Source organism: Panthera onca, chromosome B2 (genome assembly GCF_046562875.1).
Source record: "Panthera onca isolate mPanOnc1 chromosome B2, mPanOnc1 haplotype 2, whole genome shotgun sequence".
Lineage (NCBI taxonomy): Eukaryota > Metazoa > Chordata > Mammalia > Carnivora > Felidae > Panthera > Panthera onca.
Window position 1 is genome coordinate 47380255 of NC_138343.1, and position 22556 is coordinate 47402810.

General features: G+C 35.1%; 2 protein-coding genes across 2 annotated transcripts in view; both read right to left on the reverse strand.

Moving 5' to 3' along the window:
• DEFB114 (defensin beta 114) overlaps nucleotides 1–15944 on the reverse strand; it is a 29340-nt gene extending 13396 nt beyond the window's left edge. Inside the window, exon 1 of the mRNA XM_060617190.1 lies at nucleotides 15935–15944. Coding sequence (XP_060473173.1) covers nucleotides 15935–15944 — 10 coding nt within the window. The remainder of the gene's footprint in view (nucleotides 1–15934) is intronic.
• A 90-nt stretch (nucleotides 15945–16034) lies between these two features.
• On the reverse strand, nucleotides 16035–17095 carry DEFB113 (defensin beta 113). Its single transcript, XM_060617191.1, has 2 exons — nucleotides 17038–17095; nucleotides 16035–16261 (listed from the first exon to the last, which is right to left on the reverse strand). Exons 1-2 carry the CDS (start codon nucleotides 17093–17095, stop codon nucleotides 16035–16037), a joined length of 285 nt encoding a protein of 94 aa, XP_060473174.1.
• Between the last annotated feature and the right edge of the window lie 5461 nt (nucleotides 17096–22556).

The following is a 22556-nucleotide window of genomic DNA, read 5'->3' on the forward strand; positions in this document are numbered from 1 at the left end:
TGTTTAACTGCACTGAATCTACTGTTATTTGCATCTCCTGTATTCTTTTTTGTTTTTTTCTCCATCCGGAAATGTTCTTTTAAAAAAAAAAAAGATAGGAAATGCAGGAATTTCCATGCAAGGAAATATTTTTATTCTGCCCTCATATCTGATTATTTGGATGTAAAATCTATGTTCAAAATCATGTGAAGTCATTAGCCACTTCTATTATACAGTCTCCCTGATGAGAAATCCAAAATTAGGTTAACTCCTTTTAAATGGTTTGATTTTTTGTTCTTTCATGACACGTTTTAGGACATTATCTTTATAATTTGTAACCCAGATTTTATAGTCACACATTTCCTGGTGTGAACTTCTTTTTTTATGAGTTAGATCTAAAACCAGTGAGCCTGTATCTTCAAATCTAGGAATTGTTCTCTTCTCTTTTTATATTTTTTTCCTCTGATGAACACTTTCTCTCCTTATTTGTATATTTATTTTCTCGCTTTAGGGGATTTCTTTTGGTCAAATGTTGAAATATCCCTCTCTAGTTTTGTCTTTACTATCTTATTTTTATGTCTACTTATGTTGCCATTTTATGATTTAAATACCTTTCACTTTTTGGTGTTACTATTTTTTTTTTTTTTAGCAATCATATTTAAGATGTAAGTGCCCTTATCTGTTTCTCTGTTCTTTTGCCATAGAAGCTGTATTTTTGTTTTGTTGATGTAAGATCTTTTTGAATACCTCTCCAAATATATTTAAAAGAGTTTTTTTATTTGCGTTATTCTTTTTTCCTTGAACATTTTCTCAGTATCTAGAGGTCTGTTTGGTGTTGTTATCTTAGTTAGTCATGCCATAGCTTTTACATATTGTTGTAAAACCAGTTCTAGGATGAAGAAATACAATACCTTGTGGATATAGATTGGAAAGGTTCCTTTAAAGTGAGCAGAAGGGGTTAGAACTCTCAATGTCTTGGGGGGAAAAAGTTCCTTTTTACTGGGACACAAATTCCTATACTAAAAATCTTAGATTTCTCCACATGATTTCTTTATTGGTCATGGTTTTATTTAAACAAAACTAAAAACTCCATTAGGGAAGAACTGTATTTCTCTTGTTTGACACTGAATCTCCAATATGTAGGAATGTTTTTATTAGAGTAGATATAATCCAGATGAATTTCTTTGGCATCTTTGTAAAAAATCAGTTGATTACATATATTGAGTTTGTTTCAACATTTTACATTCTGATTCATTCTGATTCATTCTCTCCTCTATGTCAATACCAAATTCTCTTTTTGAATCTTTATAGTAAAACTTGAAATCAAGTAGTGTCATCTCTACAACTTAGTTCTCAATCTTCAATTCCTGGTTATTTTTGGTCTGGTAAATTTTCACACAAATTTTTAAGTAAGATTGTCAATACCTATTTTAAAAGCCAGCTGGTATTTTGGTTGAGATTTTATTGAATCTGTAGTCCCATATGATGAAATTTGGCATTTTAACATGTCCAATGCCTGATCAATATATATCTCTTCATTATTTACTTCTCTCTTTTTTCTTAAGTTTTCATTTAAACATTTAACTAGTTAGTTAACTAGTATAATATCAGTTTCAGGAGTAGAATTTAGTGATTCATCACTTACATATAACACCCAGGGCTCATCATAACAAATTCCCTCATTAATACCCATCACCCATTTAGCCCATCCCCCCACCAACCTCCCTCCAGCAATCCTCAGTTTGTTCTCTATAGTGAAGAGTCACTTATGGTTTGCCTCCCTCTCTTCTTCTTTTCCCAAACCCTAAGGTTCATCTGTACTGTTTCTTAAATTCCACATATGAGTAAAATCATATGGTATTTGTCTACTCTGACTGACCTATTTCATTTAGCATAATACACTCTAGCTCCATTCAAATCATTGCAAATGACAAGATTTCATTCTTTCTGATGACTGGGTAATATTCCATTCCAATATTCCATTCCACACATATATACATATATACACACATATATACACACACATGCACATTCCACATCTTTATCCATTCAACAGTTGATGGACAGATTGGCTATTGTTGATAATGTGGTTATAAACATCAGGGTGCATGTATCCTTTAGAATCTATATTTTTGTATGCTTTGGTTGAATACCTAGTAGTATAATTGCTGGGTTGTAGGGTAGTTCTATTTGTAACTTTTTGAAGAAACTCCATACTGTTTTTCAGAGTGGCTGCACCAGTTTGTATTCCCACCTTTCATTGTTTACTTCTTCAATTCCTCTCAACAATGTATTTGTCAATGTATAGGGAAGTAATGCATATATTCTCTCTTTGTTTTGAATACTTTCATATGTAGTATTTTCGAATCCTTTCTTTTTTTTCTTAAAATATTTGGGTTAGTTTTTTTTTATTATTCAAATCCAAGTTAGTTAATATATAGTGTAATAATGGTTTCAGGAGAAGAATTTTGTATTAATCACTTACATATGATACCCAGTGTTCATCCCAAAAAGTGCCCTCTTTAATGACATCACTCATGTAGCCTATCTCCCACCCACATCCTTCCAGCAACCCTCAGTTTGTTCTCTATAGTTAATAGTCACTTATGGTTTGCTTTTCTCTATGTTTTTATCTTAATTTTCCTTCTCTTCCCCTATGTTCATCCATTGTGTTTCTTAAATTCCACATGAGTGAAATCATATAGTTGTCTTTCTCCAACAGACTTAGTTCACTTAGCATAATACATTCTAGTTCCATCCACATTGTTGTAAATGGCAAGATTCCATTCTTTTTGATTGCCTAGTAATATTCCATTATATTTATCTCACATCTTCCTTATCCATTCATCAGTTAATGGACATTTGGCCTCTTTCCATATTTTGGCTACTGTTGATAGTGCTGCTGTAAACATTGGGGTGCAAGGTTCCCCTTCAAATCAGCATTTTTGTAATCTTTGGATAAATACCTAGTAGTATAATTGCTGGGTCATAGATTAGCTCTATTGTTTATTTTCTGAGTAACCTCTGTACTGTTTTCCAGAGTGGCCATACCAGTTTGCATTCCCACCAACAGTGCAAAAATGTTCGTCTTTTTCTGCATCCTTGCCAATATCTGTTCTTTTCTGAGTTGTTATTTTTAGCCGTTCTGACAAGTGTGAGGTGGTAGTTCATTAAGGTTTTGATTTGTATTTCCCTGATGATGAGTGATATTGAGCATCTTTTCTTGTGTCTGTTAGCCATCTGGATGTCTTCTTTGTAAATGTGTCTATTCATGTCTTTTGCCCATTTCTTCACTAGATCATTTGTTTTTTGGGTGTTGAGTTTGACAAGTTCTCTATAGATTTTTGATACTAACCCTTTATCTGATACGTAAGTTGGAAATATCTTCTCCCATCCTGTCAGTTGCCTTTTAGTTTTGTTGATTGTTTCCTTTATAGTGCAGAAGGTTTTTTATCTTGATAAGGTCCCAATAGTTCATTTTTGCTTTTATGTCCCTTGGCTCAAGAGACATGTCTAGTAGGAAGTTGCTGTAGCCAAGGTCAACGAGGTTGTTGCCTGTTTTCTCTTCTAGGATTTTGATGGTTTCTTTTCTTACATTTAGGTCTTTCATCCATTTTGAGTTTGTTTTTGTATATGGTGTAAGAAAGTAGCCCAGGCTCGTTCTTCTGTGTGTTGCTGTCCAGTTTTCCTAACACCATTTGCTGAAAAAGACTGTCTTTTTCCATTGGATATTCTTTACTGCTTTGTCAAAGATGAGTTGGCCATACATTTGTCAGTCCATTTCTGGGTTCTCTATTCTGTTCCATTGGTCTATGTGTCTGTTTTTGTGCCAATACCACACTGTCTTAATGATTATGGCTTTGTAATGCAGGATTACATGATGGGATTGTGATGCCTCCAGCTGTGGTTTTCTTTTTCAACATTGCTTTAGCTATTCAGGGTCTTTTGTGGTTCCATACAAATGTTGGAATTGTTTGTTTGGCTATGTGAAGAATGCTGGTGTTATTTTGATAGGAATTACACTGAACGTGCAGATTGCTTTGGGCAGTATCAACATTTTAACAATATTTATTCTTTCAATTTGTGAGCATGGAATGTTTTTCCATTTCTTTGTATCTTCTTCAATTTCATTCATAAGCTTTCTATAGTTTTCAGCATACAGATATTTTACCTCTTTGGTTAGGTTATTCCCAGGTATTTTACAGGTTTTGGTGCAATTGTAAATGGGATTGATTCCTTGATTTCTCTTTCTGTTGCTTCTTTACTGGTATATACAAATGCAACTGATTTCTATATGTGGATTTTATATCCCGTGACTTTCCTAAATTCATGTATGAGTTCTAGCAGTTTTTTGGTGGGCTCTTTCAGGTTTTCCACATAGAGTATCATGTTGTCTGGGAAGAATGAAAGTTTGACTTCTTCCTTTCAGATTTTGATATCTTTTATTTACTTTTGTTTTCTGATTGCTGAGGCTAGGACTTCCAGTACTATGTTGAACAATAGTGGTGAGAGTGGACATCCCTGTCATGTTCCTGACTTTAGGAGGCAAGCTGTCAGTTTTTCCCCATTGAGGGTGATATTAGCTGTTGAGTCTTTTGTATATAACCTTTATGATGTTGAGGTATACTCCTTCTATCCTTACTTTCTTGAGCGTTTTTATCAAGAAAGGATGCTGTATTTTGTCAAATGCTTTTCCTGCTTCTATTGAGAGGGTCATGTGGTTCTTATCCTTTCTTTTATTAATGTGATGTATCACATTGATTGATTTGCGGATATTGAACCACCCCTGCAGCCCAGGAATACATCCCATTTGATACTGGTGAATAATTCATTTAATGTATTTTTGGATTCAATTTGCTATTATCTTGTTGAGGATTTTTGCATCCATGTTCATCAGGGAAACTGGTCTGTAATTCTCCTTTTTAGTGGGTTCTTTGTCTGGTAATGCTGGCCTCATAGAATGAGTATGGAAGTTTTCCTTCCATTTCTATGTTTTGGAACAGCTTAAAAAGAACGGATATTAACTCTTCCATGTTTGGAAGAATTCCCCTGGGAAGCCAGCTAGCCCTAGACTCTTGTTGGCTGGGAGAATTTTCATTACTGATTCCATTTCTTTACTGGTTATGGATCTGTTCAAATTTTCTATTTCTTCTTGTTTCAGTTTTGGTAGTTTATGTGTTTCTAGGAATGTATCCATTTCTTCCAGATTGCCCAATTTTTGGGCATATAATTGTTCATAATATTCTCTTATTATTGTTTTGTATTTCTGTGGTGTTGGCTGTGATTTCTACTCTTTCCTTCATGATTTTATTTATTTGGGTCTTTTCCTTTCTCTTTTTGATTATTCTGGTTAGGGGCTATCAGTTTTGTTAATTCTTTCAAAGAACCTGCTCCTTGTCCTTGTTTCATTGATCTATTCTTTTTTTTTCTTTTTTGCTATCATTGATTTCTGCTCTAATGTTTATTATTTCCCTTTTTTAGTTGTTTTGGGGCTTTATTTTCTGTTCAATTTCCAGCTCCTTTAGATGTAAGCCTAGCTTGTGTATTTGAGACCTTTCTTCCTTCTTTAGGAAGGCTTGGATTGCTACTTATGATCCCTCTTATGATCACTTTGCTGCATCCCAAAGATTTTGGACTGTCGTGTTTTCATTTTCATTGGTTTCCATGTACTTTTTAATTTCCTCTTTAAAATCTTGGTTAACCCATTCATTCTTTTTTTTTAATATGAAATTTATTGTCAAATTGGTTTCCATACAACACCCAGTGCTCATCCCAACAGGTGCCCTCCTCAATACCCATCACCCACTCACCCCTCCTTCCCAGTGCCCCCCACCCCATCAACCCTTAGTTTATTCTCAGTTTTCAAGAGTCTCTTATGGTTTGGCTCTCTCCCTCTCTAACTTTTTTTTTCCTTCCCCTCCCCCATGGTCTTCTATTAAGTTTCTCAGGATCTACATAAGAGTGAAAACATGTGGTATCTGTCTTTCTCTGTAAGATTTATTTCACCTAGCATAACACTCTCCAGTTCCATCCAGGTTACTACAAAAGGCCATATTTCATTCTTTCTCATTGCCAAGTAGTATTCCATTGTGTATATAAACCACAATTTCTTTATCCATTCATCAGTTGATGGACATTTGGCTCTTCCCAATTTGACTATTGTTGAAAGTGCTGCTATAAATGTTGGGGTACAAGTGCCCTTATGCATAAGCACTCCTGTATCCCTTGGGTAAATTCCTAGCAGTGCTATTACTGGGTCATAGGGTAGATCTATTTTTCATTTTTTGAGGAACCTCCACACTGTTTTCCAGAGTTCTGTGCCAGTTTGCATTCCCACCAACAGTGCAAGAGGGTTCCCATTTCTCCACATCCTCTCCAGCATCTATAGTCTCCTGATTTGTTCATTTTCGCCACTCTGACTGGTGTGAGGTGGTATTTCAGTGTGGTTTTGATTTGTATTTCCCTGATGAAGAGTGACGTTGAGCATCTTTTCATGTGTCTGTTGGCTGGCCATCTATCTGGATGTCTTCTTTAGAGAAGTGTCTATTCATGTTTTCTGCCCATTTCTTCACTAGATTATTTGTTTTTCAGGTGTGGAGTTTGGTGAGTTCTTTATAGATTTTGGATACTAGCCCTTTGATATGTCATTTGCAAATATCTTTTCCGATTCCATCGGTTGCCTTTTAATTTTGTTGATTGTTTCCTTTGCAGTGCAGAAGCTTTTTATCTTCATAAATTCCCTTTTAATTCCCTTGCCTTTGGAGATGTGTCAAGTAAGAAATTGTTGCGGGTGAGGTCAGAGAGGTTTTTTCCTGCTTTCTCCTCTAGGGTTTTAATGGTTTCCTGTCTCACATTCAGGTCCTTTATCCATTTTGAGTTTATTTTTGTGAGTGGTGTAAGAAAGTGGTCTAGTTTCATTCTTTTGCATGTTGCTGGCCCGTTCTCCCAGCACCATTTGTTAAAGGGACTGTCTTTTTTCCTTTGGGTGTTCTTCCCTGCTTTGTCAAAGATTAGTTGGCCATATGTTTGTGGGTCCAATTCTGGAGTCTCTATTCTATTCTATTGGTCTAGGTGTCTGTTTTTGTGCCAATACCATGCTGTCTTGATGATTACAGCTTTGTAGAAGAGGTTAAAGTCTGGGATTGTATTGCCTTCCGCTTTGGTTCTTTTTCAACATTACTTTGGCTATTTGGGGTCTTTTGTGATTCCATACAAATTTTAGGTTTGCTTGTTCTAGCTTCGAGAAAAATGCTGGTGCAATTTTGATTGGGATTGCATTGAATGTGTAGATAGCTTTGGGTAGTATTGACATTTTAACAATATTTATTCTTCCAATCCATGAGCATGGAATGTTTTTCCATTTCTTTATATCTTCTTCAATTTCCTTCATAAGCTTTCTATAGTTTTCAGCATACAGATCTTTTACATCTTTGGTTAGGTTTATTCCTAGGTATTTTATGATTCTTGGTGCAGTTGTGAATGGGATCAGTTTCTTTATTTGTCTTTCTGTTGCTTCATTGTTAGTGTATAAGAATGCAACTAATTTCTGTACATTAATTTTGTATCCTGCGACTTTGCTGAATTCATGTATCAGTTCTAGCAGACTTTTGGTGGAGTCTATCAGGTTTTCCATGTATAATATCATGTCATCTGCAAAAAGTGAAAGCTTGACTTCATCTTTGCCAATTTTGATGCCTTTGATTTCCTTTTGTTGTCTGATTGTTGATGCTAGAACTTCCAACACTATGTTAAACAATAGCAGTAAGAGTGGATATCCCTGTGGTGTTCCTGATCTCAGTGGGAAAGCTCTCAGTTTTTCCCCATTGAGGATGATATTAGCTGTGAGCTTTTCATAAATGGCTTTTATGATGCTTAAGTGTATTCCTTCTATCCCGACTTTCTTGAGGGTTTTTACTAAGAAAGTATGTTGAATTTTGTCAAATGCTTTTTATGCATCAATTGACAGGATCATATTGTTCTTTTTTCTTTTCTTTTCTTTTCTTTTCTTTTCTTTTCTTTTCTTTTTTTTCTTTTCTTTTCTTTTCTTTTCTTAGTGTGATGTGTCACATTGATTGATTTGCGAATGTTGAACCAGCCCTGAAGCCCAGGAATGAATCCCACTTGACCATGGTGAATAATTCTTTTTATATGGTGTTGAATTCGACCTGCTAGTATCTTGTAGAGAATTTTTGCATCCATATTCATCAGAGATATTGGCCTGTAGTTCTCTTTTTTTTTTTTTTGCTGTATCTCTCTCAGGTTTGGGAATCAAAGTAATGCTGGCTTCATAGAATGAGTCTGGAAGTTTTCCTTCCCTTCTATTTTTTGGAACAGCTTGAGAAGGATAAGTATTATCTCTGCTTTAAATGTCCGGTAGAATTTCCTAGGGAAGCCATCTGGTCCTGGACTCATTTGTTGGAAGATTTTTGCTAACTGATTCAATTTCTTCGCTGGTTATGGGTCTGTTCAAGTTTTCTATTTCTTCCTGTTTGAGCTTTGGAACTGTGAGGGTGCTTAGGAATTTGTCCATTTCTTCCAGGTTGTCCAGTTTGTTGGCATATAATTTTTCATAGTATTCCCTGATAATTGCTTGTATTTCTGAGGGATTGGTTGTAATAACCCTGTTTTCATTCATGATTTTATCTATTTGGGCCCTCTCCCTTTTCTTTTTGAGAAGCCTGGCTAGAGGTTTATCAATTTTGTTTATTTTTTCAAAAAAACTAACTCTTGGTTTCATTGATCTGCTCTACAGTTTTTTTTGTTGTTTTGTTTTGTTTTTTGTTTTGTTTTTGTTTTTTTTTTTTAGATTCTATGTTGTTTATTTCTGCTCTGATCTTTATTATTTCTCTTCTTCTGCTCGGTTTGGGGTGTCTTTGCTGTTCTGCTTCTATTTCCTTTAGGTATGCTGTTAGATTTTGTATTTGGGATTTTTCTTGTTTCTTGTTTCTTGTTTCTTGTTTCATTGATTGCAATGTATTTTCCTCACAGGACTGCCTTTGCTGCATCTCAAAGCGTTTGGATTGTTGTATTTTCATTTGTTTCCATATATTTTTTAATTTCTTCCCTAATTGCCTGGTTGACCCATTCATTCTTTAGTAGAGTGTTCTTTAATCTCCATGCTTTTGGAGGGTTTTCCAGACTTTTTTCTGTGGTTGATTTCAAGTTTCATGGCATTGTGGTCTGGAAGTGTGTATGGTATGATCTAAATTCTTTTATACTTATGAAGGGCTGTTTTGTGACCCAGTATGTGATCTATCTTGGAGAATGTTCCATATGCACTTGAGAAGAAAGTATATTCTGTTGCTTTGGGATGCAGAGTTCTAAATATATCTGTCAAGTCCATCTGATCCAATGTATCATTCAGGACCCTTGTTTCTTTATTGATCCTGTGTGTAGATGATCTATCCATTGTTGTAAGTGGGGTATTAAAGTCCCCTGCAATTATCACATTCTTATCAATAAGGTTGTTTATGTTTGTGATTAATTGTTTTGTATATTTGGGAGCTTCCGTATTTGGTGCATAGACATTTATAATTGTTATCTCTTCCTGATGCATAGACCCTGTAATTATTATATAATGCCCTTATTCATCTCTTGTTATAGCCTTTAATTTAAAGTCTAGTTTGTCTGATATAAGTGTGGCTACTCCAACTCTCTTTCGACTTCCAGTAGCATGATAGATAGCTTTCCATCCCCTCACTTTCAATCTGAAAGTATCCTCAGGTCTAAAACGAGTCTCTCGTAGACAGCAAATAGATGGGTCTTGTTTTTTTATCCATTCTGATACCCTATGTCTGTTGGTTGGAGCATTTAGTCCATTTACATTCAGTGTTATTATTAAAAGATATGATTTTAGAGTCATTGTGATGTCTGTAGATTTCATGCTTATGGTAATGTCTCTGGTACTTTTTTGTCCTTGCAACATTTCACTCACAGAATTCCCCTTAGGATCTCTCGTAGAGCTGGTTTAGTGGTGATGAATTCCTTCAGTTTTTGTTTGTTTGGGAAGACCTTTATCTCTCCTTCTATTCTGAATGACAGATGCTGGATAAAGGATTCTCGGCTGCATATTTTTTCTGTTCATCACATTGAGGATTTCCTGCCATTCCTTTCTGGTCTGCCAAGTTTCAGTAGACAGATCCGTCATGAGTCTTATCAGTCTCCCTTTATATGTTAGAGCATGTTTATCCCTAGCTGCTTTCAGAATTTTCTCTTTATCCTTGTAATTTGCCAGTTTCACTGTGTTACGTTGTGCAGAAGATAGATTCATGTTACGTCTGAAGGGAGTTCTCTGTGCCTCTTGGATTTCAATGCCTTTTTCCTTCCACAGATCAGGGAAGTTCTCAGCTATGATTTGTTCAAGTACACCTTCAGCCCCTTTCTCTCTCTTCTTCTTCTGGAATTCCTATGAAATGGATATTGTTCTGTTTGAGTGCATCACTTAGTTCTCTAATTCTCCCCTAATACTCCTGGATTTTTTTTATCTCTCTTTTTCTCAGCTTCCTCTTTTTCCATAATTTTATCTTCTAATTCACCTATTCTCTCCTCTGCCTCTTCAATCTGTGCTATGGCTGCCTCCATTTTATTTTGCACCTCATTTATAGCATTTTTTTAGCTCCTCTTGACTATTTCTTGGTCCCTTGATCTCTGTAGCAATATATTCTCTAAGGTCCTCAATGCTTTTCTCAAGCCCAGCGATTAATTTTATGACTATTATTCTAAATTCTTGTTCCATTATATTGCTTAAATCGTTTTTGGTCAATTCGTTAGCTGTAACTACTTCCTGGAGTTTCTTTTGAGGAGAATTCTTCCATTTCGTCAACTTGGGTAGTTCCTGCGGTGGCTCCAAACTGCAGGGCACTTCCCCTGTGCTGTCCGGAGTAACTTGTGTTGGTGGGCAAGGCTGAAGTCAGACCCGATGTCTGCCCCCAGCCCACCACTGGGGCGACAGTCAGACTGGTGTGTACCTTATCTTCCCCTCTCCCAGGGGCAGGACTCACTGTGGAGTGGTGTGGCCCCTGTCTGAGCTGCTTGCACACTGCCAGGCTTGTGGTGCTGCTTTGATGGGATCTGGCCATGTACGTATTAGACGGGGTGGATCCGCAAGGTGCACAGGGGCAGGAGGGGTAGGCTTAGCTCTCTTTGCTATCGTGATCCCCTGTGGGAGGGGCCCTGAAGCACCAGGAGGGAGGCAGACCCATCAGAGGGATGGATCCACAGAAGCAGAGCTTTGGGTGTTTGCACAGTGCAAGCAAGTTCAAAACCCATTCATTTTTTAGTAGGATGTCTTTAATCTACAAATACATATGGTTTTTCCAAACTTTTCTTGTGGTTTGTTTCAAGTTTCATAGTGTTGTGGTCTGAAAATATGCATGGTATGAAAATATCAATCTTTTTGTACTTGTTTAGGGCTGACTTGTGACCCAGGATGTGATCTATTCTGGAGATTGTTTCATGTGCACTTGAGAAGAATGTGTATTCTTCTGCTTGAAGATGAAGTATTCTGAATATATCTGTTAAGTTCATCCTGTCCAGTGTGTTATTTAAAGCCTTTGTTTCCTTGTTGATTTTCTGTTTAGAGGATCTGTCCCATTGTTATAAGTGGGGTGTTAAAGTCCCCTACTATTACGGTATTATTATTAATGAGTTTCTTTATGTTTGTGAGTAATTGATTTATATATTTGGGTGCTCCAAATTGAAGGAATAAATATTTACAATGATTAGATCTTCTTGGTGGATTGATTCCTTAATTATGATATAATGCCCTTCTTCCTCTTTTGTTACAGTCTTTGTTTTAAAATGTAGACATAGATATGGCTACTCCAGCTTTCTTTTGACATCCATTAGCATGATAAATGGTTCTGCATCTCCTTACTTTCAATCTGCAGGTGTCTTTAGGTCACGTATGTATTTCTAGTTTACAGCAATGTAATTTTTATATTTTTCTGTATCAAAGGTATTACTTATTAGTTTACCTTCATTTTTAGATTCCTTAGATTTACTGTATAGACATTTACTGTATAGAATCATGTCAAGTGAAAATAAGTTTGTTTGTTTTTAATTTATAATCTACATGCCTTTGTTTATTTTTCCTGTTGTACTTTCTAAGATTCTCTTACAACTTGGAATTCAGGTGGTGAAAGTGATTATTCTTACCTTGTCCTTGATTTTAGAGGAAATGCATTCAATCCCATCTTTGACCATAAGAATGATGATAGCTGTAGGTGTTTCATAGATGTCTTTTTCAGGTTGGGACTGTTCCCTTCTATTTATGGTTGCCAAGACTTTTTATCATAAATGGTTATGACATTTATTTGTTTGCATCTTGTGAAATAATGATTTCACAAAGCAGATCCTTTGACCCCCGCGAAGTATTGAGATGTCTATAGCTATAGTTATCTGCTTCAGTGCAATCTCAACAAAGATCTTGGGACAGCAGCACCATGCTAAGCTGTTTCTGGAATCCTACTCATAGAGTCTATGAGATAATAAAGGTTTTAAGGTTTTACCTCTTGCAGTAATTTGTTATGCAGAAAAAAATCAATGTAATATCCTGTCTTATATTCGCTGTCCTTTAATTGTCATGTTTACATTTAATGTGCACACTTATTGAAATTATAATATGGTTTTGTTTAAAATTGCCACATTGTTGGGGCACCTGGGTGACTCAGTCACTTGAGTGTCCAGCTCTTGATTTCAGCTCAGGTCATGATCTCACATTTCATGAGTATGAACCCTGCTCAAACAACCCTACTCTAAGCACAGAGACTGCCAGGGATTTTCTTTCTCCCCTTCTCTCTCTTCCCTTCTCTTCCCTCTCAAAAATAAACTTTAAGGCAAACAAACAAAAAACTGCCACCTTGTTATTTGTTTTCTGTTTTTTCTCCCTGACTTTGTTCCCTTTCCCTTTCTTTATCTGTATATGTTTTATGATTACATTTTATCTACCCCATTGGTTACATATATTTTTGTTCTTCTTCAAAGTTTATAATATAGCTTTCTAACTTTCATTATAATGTAAGTCTTACAATTCTATACTAATATTTCCTCTTTCCCATAATTCATAATGTGGGCTATTCTCATTCTTTGTGCAATGCAATCAACTGCACAATATATTATTACTTTTCTTTTAAGCAGTAAATTATCTTTAACAGAGATTAAATACTGAGGGAAAGAATATTTTACATTTACCCACAAATGTACAAATTCCATGGTCAGTTTATTCCTTTTTGTAGATCCAAATTTCTGTCTTGCATACACTACTGTTACTGAAAGAATGTTGTATATTTCTCAGGAAAGGTCTTCTGACCTTTATCATGTTATAGCACGACTTCATACTTCATTCCATTTTTTGCCAAAATAATATTCCATTGTATGGGTTTTCTACACAAGTTTATCTATCTATCAGTTTATAAATATTTGGGTTGTTTTCACCTTTGGCTGTTATGAATAATGCTGCCATGAACATTTGTGTGCAAGTTTTTCTATTGACATTTTTAATTTCTCTTGCATATATATCTGAGAGTAGGATTGCAGAATCAAATGTAAACTCCAGCCTTAACTGTTTCAGGAACTGGCGGAATATTTTCCCAACTGTTTGTGCCAATTTACATCCGCACTAGCAGTGTATGAGAGTTCCAATTTCTTCATATCATACCCAACATTTGTTTATGTGTTTTATGTTCCTTATACCTCTTTTAACCGGTGGGAAGTGGTAACTCATTGTGGTGCTGATTTCCATTTCCTTGATGGCTATTAAGGTTAAACACCTTTCCATATGCCTGTTGAACATTTGTATATCCTCTTTGGATATACTTTGGAGAAATGTCTATTCAACTCCGCTGTCCATTTTATAATTGGATTAGAGTGTTTTTATTATTGAGTTGTAGATACTCTATATATTCACAGCTACGTTGATAAGAAGGCTGCAGATTGTCAAGGCTACTTGTGGAGCTGAGGAAAGTTGGAAAGTAATGAATGGGACAGTTTAACTGCCACAAAGTTAGCTGTTTTTATTGAGATTCAGAATGTTTTGTTTTGTTTTTGTTTGGGTTGGTTTCTTTTTAAGTTTTTTAACGTTTATTGATGTTTAAGAGACAGAAAGTTACAGAGCATGAGCGGGGGAAGAGTAGAGAGAGAAGGAGACACAGAATCTGAAGCAGGCTCCAGGCTCTGAGCTGTCAGCACAGAGCCCAACACGGGGCTCGAACCCAAGAACTGCAAGATCATGACCTGAGCCGAAGTTGGCTGCTTAGCCAACTGAGCCACCCAGGTGCCCCTGTGGTGGTTTTTGTTTTTGTTTGGTTTGGTTTGGTTTTTGTTTTTTTAAATAAATAAATGCTTCTTGGATTTTTGCAAATCTGTGGTTAATTTGGATAGCTCTCGAAAAATTGATTTCTTGTCACGGTTTTGCTGCTTTATGAAGGGAAAGAATTCTGAATCTTTTTATCTCATCATTTCAGAAATCTTGTCTATGCTTCATTATGTATTTTTTCTTTTTTCTTTTTTAAAAACGTTTATAGTTTAGAAGTTATACACACTTTTAGTTAGTATTACTGTGCTACCCTGAAACTTTGTGGTTTAAAACAGAAACCATTTTATTATGTTCATTGATTCTGTGGATCAAAAGTTAACACAGAGCATAGTAGGTATGTGTGACCTCTTTTCTTCTCTATCTGAGACCTCATCTGGGAAGATATGAAGGCTGGGAGTGAGTTCTCATTGGCTAGCTTCTCCTTCTTACTCTCTTATGGAATCCAACTCCATCCAATCCAATTTAATGTTTATTGGATTTTATGCAATTCCTTTAAATGCTATTCTTTAGGATTTTGGCTTTTTTTCTGCTTCTTCTTATCAATCTGTAATCGTCTTTTGGGTGATTTTATCTCATTGCTTCAGTTAATGGCTCCTGAAATCTATATTTGAAGCACATTTTTCTTTCCCAAACTTCACACCTGTATATGGCCAAAAAGTCTAAGCTCAACATGTCATAAATGTTCCTTTCCAAATCTATGTCTTTAGCTCTGTTTCCTAATGAATGATCACATTGTTCGGCAGTTTCTCCAAGTAAGAAAACTCGGAATTATCCTCTCGTCTTAATCCCCAAGTTCATTGGACTTCTTTCATTTTCTTTAAATCAGAATTCTCACCTAAATTTTTATATTTTTCCAGGTATGTGCTATAGCTATGGGTAAAAAAATACACTCAGTGGAGACTTTAAATTCTACACATCAAGTATTTGTTGATGGAAATCTTTACAATTCATAAGAAAGTCATGTCAACATTAATTCAATATTATGGTAGAATTAATGTGGAAAGTGGAAAACCAGAAATACAATGAGTTCACTGAAGATGGGGACAGGATAGAAGTATTAAATACGAATTATAAGATGCAGAAGTTAGAGAAAATTCTTAAGAACCAGAAGAGAAGACCTTGAAATGGCTGCCTATGTTCAGAATTAATTATGATACAAGGTTAGCTCTAGAATTAGAAACGGTTTTTCTTTGTTTTCTTCAGACATTTTTGTATTCTTCCAAATTTTTTTTAACACTTTATGGTAAGAAAAAAAAATGCTTTAAACAATGTTTTTAACTTCCTTTTATTCTCATCACATTTTACTCCCTATTGAGTTTTGTTTGATTGTTCTTACTCATAATTATACTACTAATACTGCCTTTTTATGTGTTAAGGTATTTATGACTTTGTGTCTAGAGACTCAAGCACATTTTTGCTGCAATTATGAAAAAGTAGCATAAATCATGACTGATGACTGACACCTAAAAGATCATGGGAAATAACTAGGCTACTGCACAGGGTAAATAAACACGCCAGAGATAAATAGAAGTATGAAAGATGCAAGGCATTTGTCATGTGGATAGAGAAGAACTTCAGCCAGTTTTAAAAAACAGGCTACCCCTCTTTATTCCTCTTGTACTAACCTAACATTGAACTTACTAGCTGCCATGATATAGTTGTGTAATCCAGAAAGCCAAAAGACACTCACGTGAAAATAGATTCAAAAAAGTAAGAAAGTTCATTTTTATTAATAGTGGTGTTACAATTTAATTTTGTGTGGTATAGTGGACTTATCATTTACTCTGTATGAACTAGTAGTGATGTGTTTAGTGACTGGCTTTTGGTAGTCCCGTACAACACAGCAGGGCTCAGTATTGCAGTAATTATATATGTATTCCCAACTGTTGCATGAAGTCTTGCAGGCACCACGGACAAGGTAACATTCTCTTTTTCTGTCTACATCTTCTTTTGTTTTTTTCTGTGAAACTAAGAAAAAGTATCTATGATCATAAATACAAATTTAATCCCCTTGCATAGATAGCTGGATAGATAAATAAAGCTGTTTCAAGTATAGAATGAAACCATCTTGTTTCTAAAATCATGTCCAGACAACTGTATTAAAAAGATAGATTTTATCCCCTACACATTTTTACAATATGAATATTTATCCAACAATATTTCTTTTGCCTAGCTTTTAAAAAAATAGAATATCATTAAATATCTAATCTGCGCATGCTTCCTCAAGAGTAAAGTGAAAAGGATGTGGAAAAAATAGTCTACCTGTTTTGTGTTCTAAATAGCCATCCACCTAAAACATCCCCTCTCTCCCACAAGTTACTGGACCAGTTGTAGAAAGCTTAATTTGACAACAGCTATAGTATTAGTTCATTAAATTACATTTAAAAAGAGAAGGCAGTAGGAAGCGTGTAAGAAGTCATAGTCTCATCAAACAAAATAACAAACATTTAATTCTTAATTCTACATCTTGGGAATTTTTCTTTTTTCTTTTTTCTTTTTCTTTTCTTTTCTTTCTTTTCTTTCTTTTTTCTTTTTTCTTTTTTTTTTTTTTTGCCTTTATCCTCTCAACTGTCAGTTCCACTCATTTCTTCTTTCATGCAAAAGAGAGTCAATTGCATTTTAAGTTCATGTGGAATCTCCTAACAATTTACTTGTTTTTTTTTTTTTTTCTTTTCTTGCCAGAGTAAAGCATTTATAAAAAAGCATTTTGTTCTTCCCTCCTTTTCCCTATTAGCAAATATTACCTGATGGACCACAGGACACAGTGAAGACAAAGGTCAGGAAAATACAAAGTATCTTCATTGTTGATTGTTACTTCGGTGAAGTTGAGGTAGACGTCAAAATGTCTGAGGGTTGTGCTATTCTTTGATAAAAGATAGATGAACTCTTGTTTTTATAGCCTTCTCAGAGTGATTACCATTCTGATTAATGCTGCCTTTCAAGATTGAGCACATATTCATGTATTGTGTAATAGCAACAAACAGAATAGTGGACTTAGATCTGTTATGACCTCAACGAGCCAAATGTGAACTCATTTTCAGTTATACAAGAAATAGTAGGGTGAAAGTCATTTTAATTTTTTTAAATGTTTATTTTTTTTTTTATTTTGAGAGACACAGAGAGAGCAGGGGAGGGGCAGAGAGACAGGAAGGGAGAAAATCCCAAGCAGGCTTTGTGCTGTCAGTGCAAAGCCTGACATGGAGCTCAATCTCACAACCGTGAGATCATGACCTGAACTGAAATCAAGAGTTGGCTACTTAACTGACTGAGTCACTGAGGTGCCCCTAAATTTTTTATTTGAAAGTATATAATCAACCTTACCTATATTTTCAGTCCCATGCTTTTTTGAGTGTCTATTATGTGCCAGGCATACAGTGTTCTAGCATTTTATATAGATTAAGTAAGTAGCTTAATCTTCATGACAAATTCTATGACATAGGAACTTCTTGTTTTCCAGTTAAGGCACACAGGGTTTATGTAAGTGCTTCAAATCAGACACGTAGTGGCTGGTAAAGCACAGGTGGACTCCAAGCTAATGTGATGCCAGCGTCTATACTCACTTTTTCCACTCTCATAACTGAGTAAGTAAAAGGGTGTTTATCATGTGAAGTTATTCTCTGTATACATGGCCTACCCCAGACAGTTTCTGGGATGCAATTTTTCTATAAAAAGAAAATAGTTCTATAACATAGTTTTAGCACTATTACATTAAAAATTACCATAGTGATTCTATAAGAATAATAATTCCTTACATGTGGTAACTTATTCATAGGGCTTCGTCATTCATAGGGGAAAGCAGTGTGCTAAAAGTTGAAAGAGCCCTGGTTTTAGAGACAGAAATAATCCTGGCTCCTGGCTCTTCTGTTTACTAGCTATAGATTTGAGACCAATATTCACTAACTGAACCTCAAGATTCTCTCTTTGAAGCCTGGATTGGTAAAACCAGTTATATTTAGAGGTTTAAGGTAAGAATTAAATATGAGCTTTATAAGATAAGTTACATATACATATAAATACTTTGGCTGGATGTGAAAATCCAAAAAGATATATCCTTACAACTTAATGATTTATGTTCTAACTCTCTCTGTCATTGGGGAAAAACAAATTATAAGGATAGTCTATAATCTGGGTTTTAAAAGTAATCTAGTTTGTTAATTCTCTGCTTCATTTCTTACCTAAAGGTGCTTATATATTTACGGATACATCATGGAAAATCTATTTTCTTAATATCTTCTTACTAAACACACCAAAAAGACACCTTATTTATTTATTTATTTATTTACTTATTTATTTATTTATTTTTCTTCAATTAGTGTTTTTCTATTTTTTAATAATTCATTTATTTTTTTAATTTACATCCAAGTTAGTACAACAATAGTGTAACAATGATTTCAGGAGCAGATTCCTTAATGCCCCTTACCCATTTAGCCCATCCCCCCTCCCATAACTCCTCCAGCAACACTGTTTGTTCTACATAATTAAGAGTCTCATATTTTGTCCCCCTCCCTGTTTTTGTATTATTTTTGCTTCCCTTCCCTTATGTTCATCTGTTTTTATTAAAGTAATCATATGAGTGAAGTCATATGATATTTGTCTTTCTCTGACTAATTTCACTTAGCCTAAAACCCTCCAGTTCCATCCATGTAGTTGCAAATGGCAAGATTTCCTTCTCAAAAAAGGACACTTTAAACTGCCGGAGATTTACTAGGACCTATTGTATATAAGCAGAACTAACTAATAGATGTGAAAAATAGAATAAAAAAATAATGAAATATGAAAACACATTAGCATAGTGATGGCATGAATAAGAAGATGACCTAGCTCATACATTATAGCTGTGTCCATTCCATCCGTCTAAAGTAAGCCACTCCTATCAGGCTGGACATCAGCCAAACTCTTATAGATTGGATAGTCTTCTTTTCTCTCTTTGTTGAAATGTGCCATTGTACCTAATGACATGTGAATCACACAAAACAAAGACAAGAATCTGAATGATTCTTGTCTCAATTCTAGCAAGGAAGTAATAGAAGTAGAACCAAACTAGATGCATAGGAGAGAACATATTGATTTATTGCTTAAAATAAATGTTGTAGGTCTTTATTTGAGACAGATCCAGATTCTAGATTTCTACTAATAAAAAAAAATTGTTTTTAGGGAGAAAGACAGAGACAAAGTATGGAGAAAAAGACAAAAATGGGATTGCAAGTAGTGATTAAGAAAAAGAGAAGATAACAGACGGGTTATGATTTTTTTATTTTATTATTTTTATTTTATTTTATTTTTTTTAAGGGGGAGAGAATTGACCTGAGGTATATGAACCAAACGGTAAGATGAGTAACTCCAACATACTTTCTCTTAAGTAAGAATTTTGGATTCTTAGATGAGAAAATGTCTTTACTTTTTTTTTTTTTTACAAGGTTAGATGATTAAAGCTAATAATTATATGTTTCAAAGCCACAGATCAGGACCCTTGAAGTTGTAGGTTCTTGGTGAAAAGCATGTGGCTAGGCTTTAGGGATTTGATGTTGATATGCGCTCACCAAGGGAGCATTTCCAGGCCAAGGCCTATGTGTTGAGAATGCTAGAAAAGTGTATGATGTTAAGAAGAGAGCAGGTCAAAAGAAAATAAAAATGAAATGCTATTTTCCTATAGGAGTTTGCAATAAAAACTTGGCACTTTATACCACTCTGCATAAAGCCTTGATTTGTTGCTCTGGCACTGAGGCTTAGCTTTCACATTCCAGGAAATAAGAGCCTACAACAGCACTAAGGTCTCTTTCATTGGAAAACTATGATGCCATTTCCATTCTTGGTTCTTCACTACCAGACACCATGAATTATTTTGCCACCAACCCCCAAAATTCTATATTTCATTTCACTGATGGCTTCAAAGCTTAATTTTATACACTAGTGGGCAGATTGATTGGCACTTTTGGAAATTTTCAAATTGGTAAGAATCATAAAACCTCTTTACAGATGAGGACAAGGAGAATTAAATTACTAAAAACCAAGATTGCTTAGTCAGTGGCTGGATCTTCTGCTACATTTTCTACATCTTTCCACTATAAAAAGCTCTTATGCCAGCTGTATTAATTACTGATGGTTCATACATTGAGAAGCCATGAGTCCCAGAAGCTTAGCCTCTCTGTCCTGTCTGATCCTGCTGCACTTTGAAAACATCTATTAAATGCTTATTATGTGCAAGGCACTTTTCTGTGTAATTGATAAGCAGAGTGTGTTTAAATATCATGAAAGCCCTAGAAAGTAGGAATAATCTTTAGCCCCATTTTCAGATACAAGGAAACTGGCACATAGAGACTTAAGGAACTTATCCAAAGTCAACCACTAACTAGTAAAGTTGTCAGAATGAAATTGAAAATGGTCTACTTTTAGGGCCCACACTCTAAACCATTATTATTATGCAGGAACTTTGTAGAGAAAACACTCATGGGAGATTATTTTTAGGAGAATCTAGAGAAACGTTGGAGAATAGCAGAAACTGGTCTTTCCTTTCATCCCAGCAACTATCTTTCCAACCAAATCCGAGTCTCCCTTGACATTTTAAGGAGTAGAGGAGACCATGGCCTGTTATGAATTCTCACCGAGGATGAGTCAAAAACAAGTTCTCATGCAGAACTCTGGTGCAACTTGCAGCTATTGTTCTATAGTAAGCCATAAATGGCTGTGAAAGGCAATGGTATAAATTTTATTTATTTATTCATTTTTACGTTTTTATTCAAATTCCAGTTAGTTAACATACAGTGCAATAATAGTTTCAGGTGTACAATGTAGTGATTCATTACTTGCATATATCACCTGGTGTTCATCACAACCAGTGCACTCCTTAATCCCCATTGCCTATATAGCCATCCCCCCCTCCTCTGGTAACCATCAGTTTGTTCTCTATTGTTAAGAGTCTTAAACTGTAAATTTTCAGTCAACCTTAAAGATAACTATTAGAATATATGGTCTCATGAGATAATGTTATCCAGTATCTGTTGGCTTGTATGCTCTGTCTTGATCTGGAGGACAAATTTATAGTTCACCAAACATTTTTTGTACTACCCCATTACTCAAGAATCATCTTTCAAAAAAATGACCACATATATGATTTAGAAATATTAACCTGAAACTGTATCCAGTAACCATTGCTTAAACAATGCTTAAGGTGTTTAAGCAATACTTGCTTAATGAAAATATATTTCTTATTGTTAGTGATGCCTCCTCTTAATATGTGTTTATTAGACCATCACTGAATTTAATGGTTATAGACCAACGGCATTCTGTAACTGTCAGAATGTGCTTATTACTTTCTGGTATTATATATCAGTGAGCTATCTCACACTAAGGATGTGGTAGGGTCTCCACCCCAGGGGAAAAAAAAGAAAAAAAAAAAAGAAAAAAAAAAACCTCAAGATAACCTGGCTATGCACATACATGACAACATCCTTCATGAACTTATAACATGAGACCACTTAATCAGACTACATGTTTGTGTGTGTTACCATATATGAGAGACAAAGAAGTAGAAAATACATATAAAAACTACACCACGTGGCATTCAGCTCTGTTTTTTGGGTGCGAATCCAACTGAGCAGTGCCAGCAGGAATAAAGTTGCTTCCTGGAAAGAAAAGCCTCAGTGTCATGACTCTCTGTGGGAGAATCCTGCTACAAGGAAATTAGTGTAGTGATCAAAGTTTTACATTTTAATTTTGAAAATAGAGTATTGATTATCTACTGTGATACATGTTATTATTTGCCTCATCTTCTTACATCTGAGTGAATTTTAAGTTATGGGTTATAAATTCAAGAGTCATTAATATTCATTTCACATGTTTTGCATATGATCCACTTCTCTGTGTCAATTCTAATTTTACTCAGATGAAGACTTATCTCCTCACTGAATACATGTTACTTTAAACTCACTCAACTGTACTATTCTTTCTTCAGAAGGATTTTTGATGTGTGTGTGTGTGTGTGTGTGTGTGTGTGTGTGTGTGTGTGTGTTTGTGTATTTTATGTATTGATATGTGATATTCAGGACTCATTATCAAGCATTTCCATCACATCTTTCAAGTCCTTCGCCCTTTTACCCAGAATCACAGTTGATTTGTCTTATTCTTGTCTCTGCTGCTCATGTCATCTTATCAGAGATTTTGAAAGCTTTTTTGGTGTCTAATCTAATAATAGTGACCCTTACTTTATTCCAATTTTTTTTGGTGTTCCTCATTTGCCTTTATTTGAAATTAGCTTGGTTCATTA

Coding starts and splice junctions, on each gene's coding strand:
- DEFB113 (XM_060617191.1), bottom strand. CDS start 17,095: ATGAAGATACTTTGTATTTTCCTGACCTTTGTCTTCACTGTGTCCTGT. Junction 16,262..17,037: donor TGTGTCCTGTGGTCCATCAG/GTAATATTTGCT, acceptor ACTTTTTCTTAG/TTTCACAGAAAAAAACAAAA.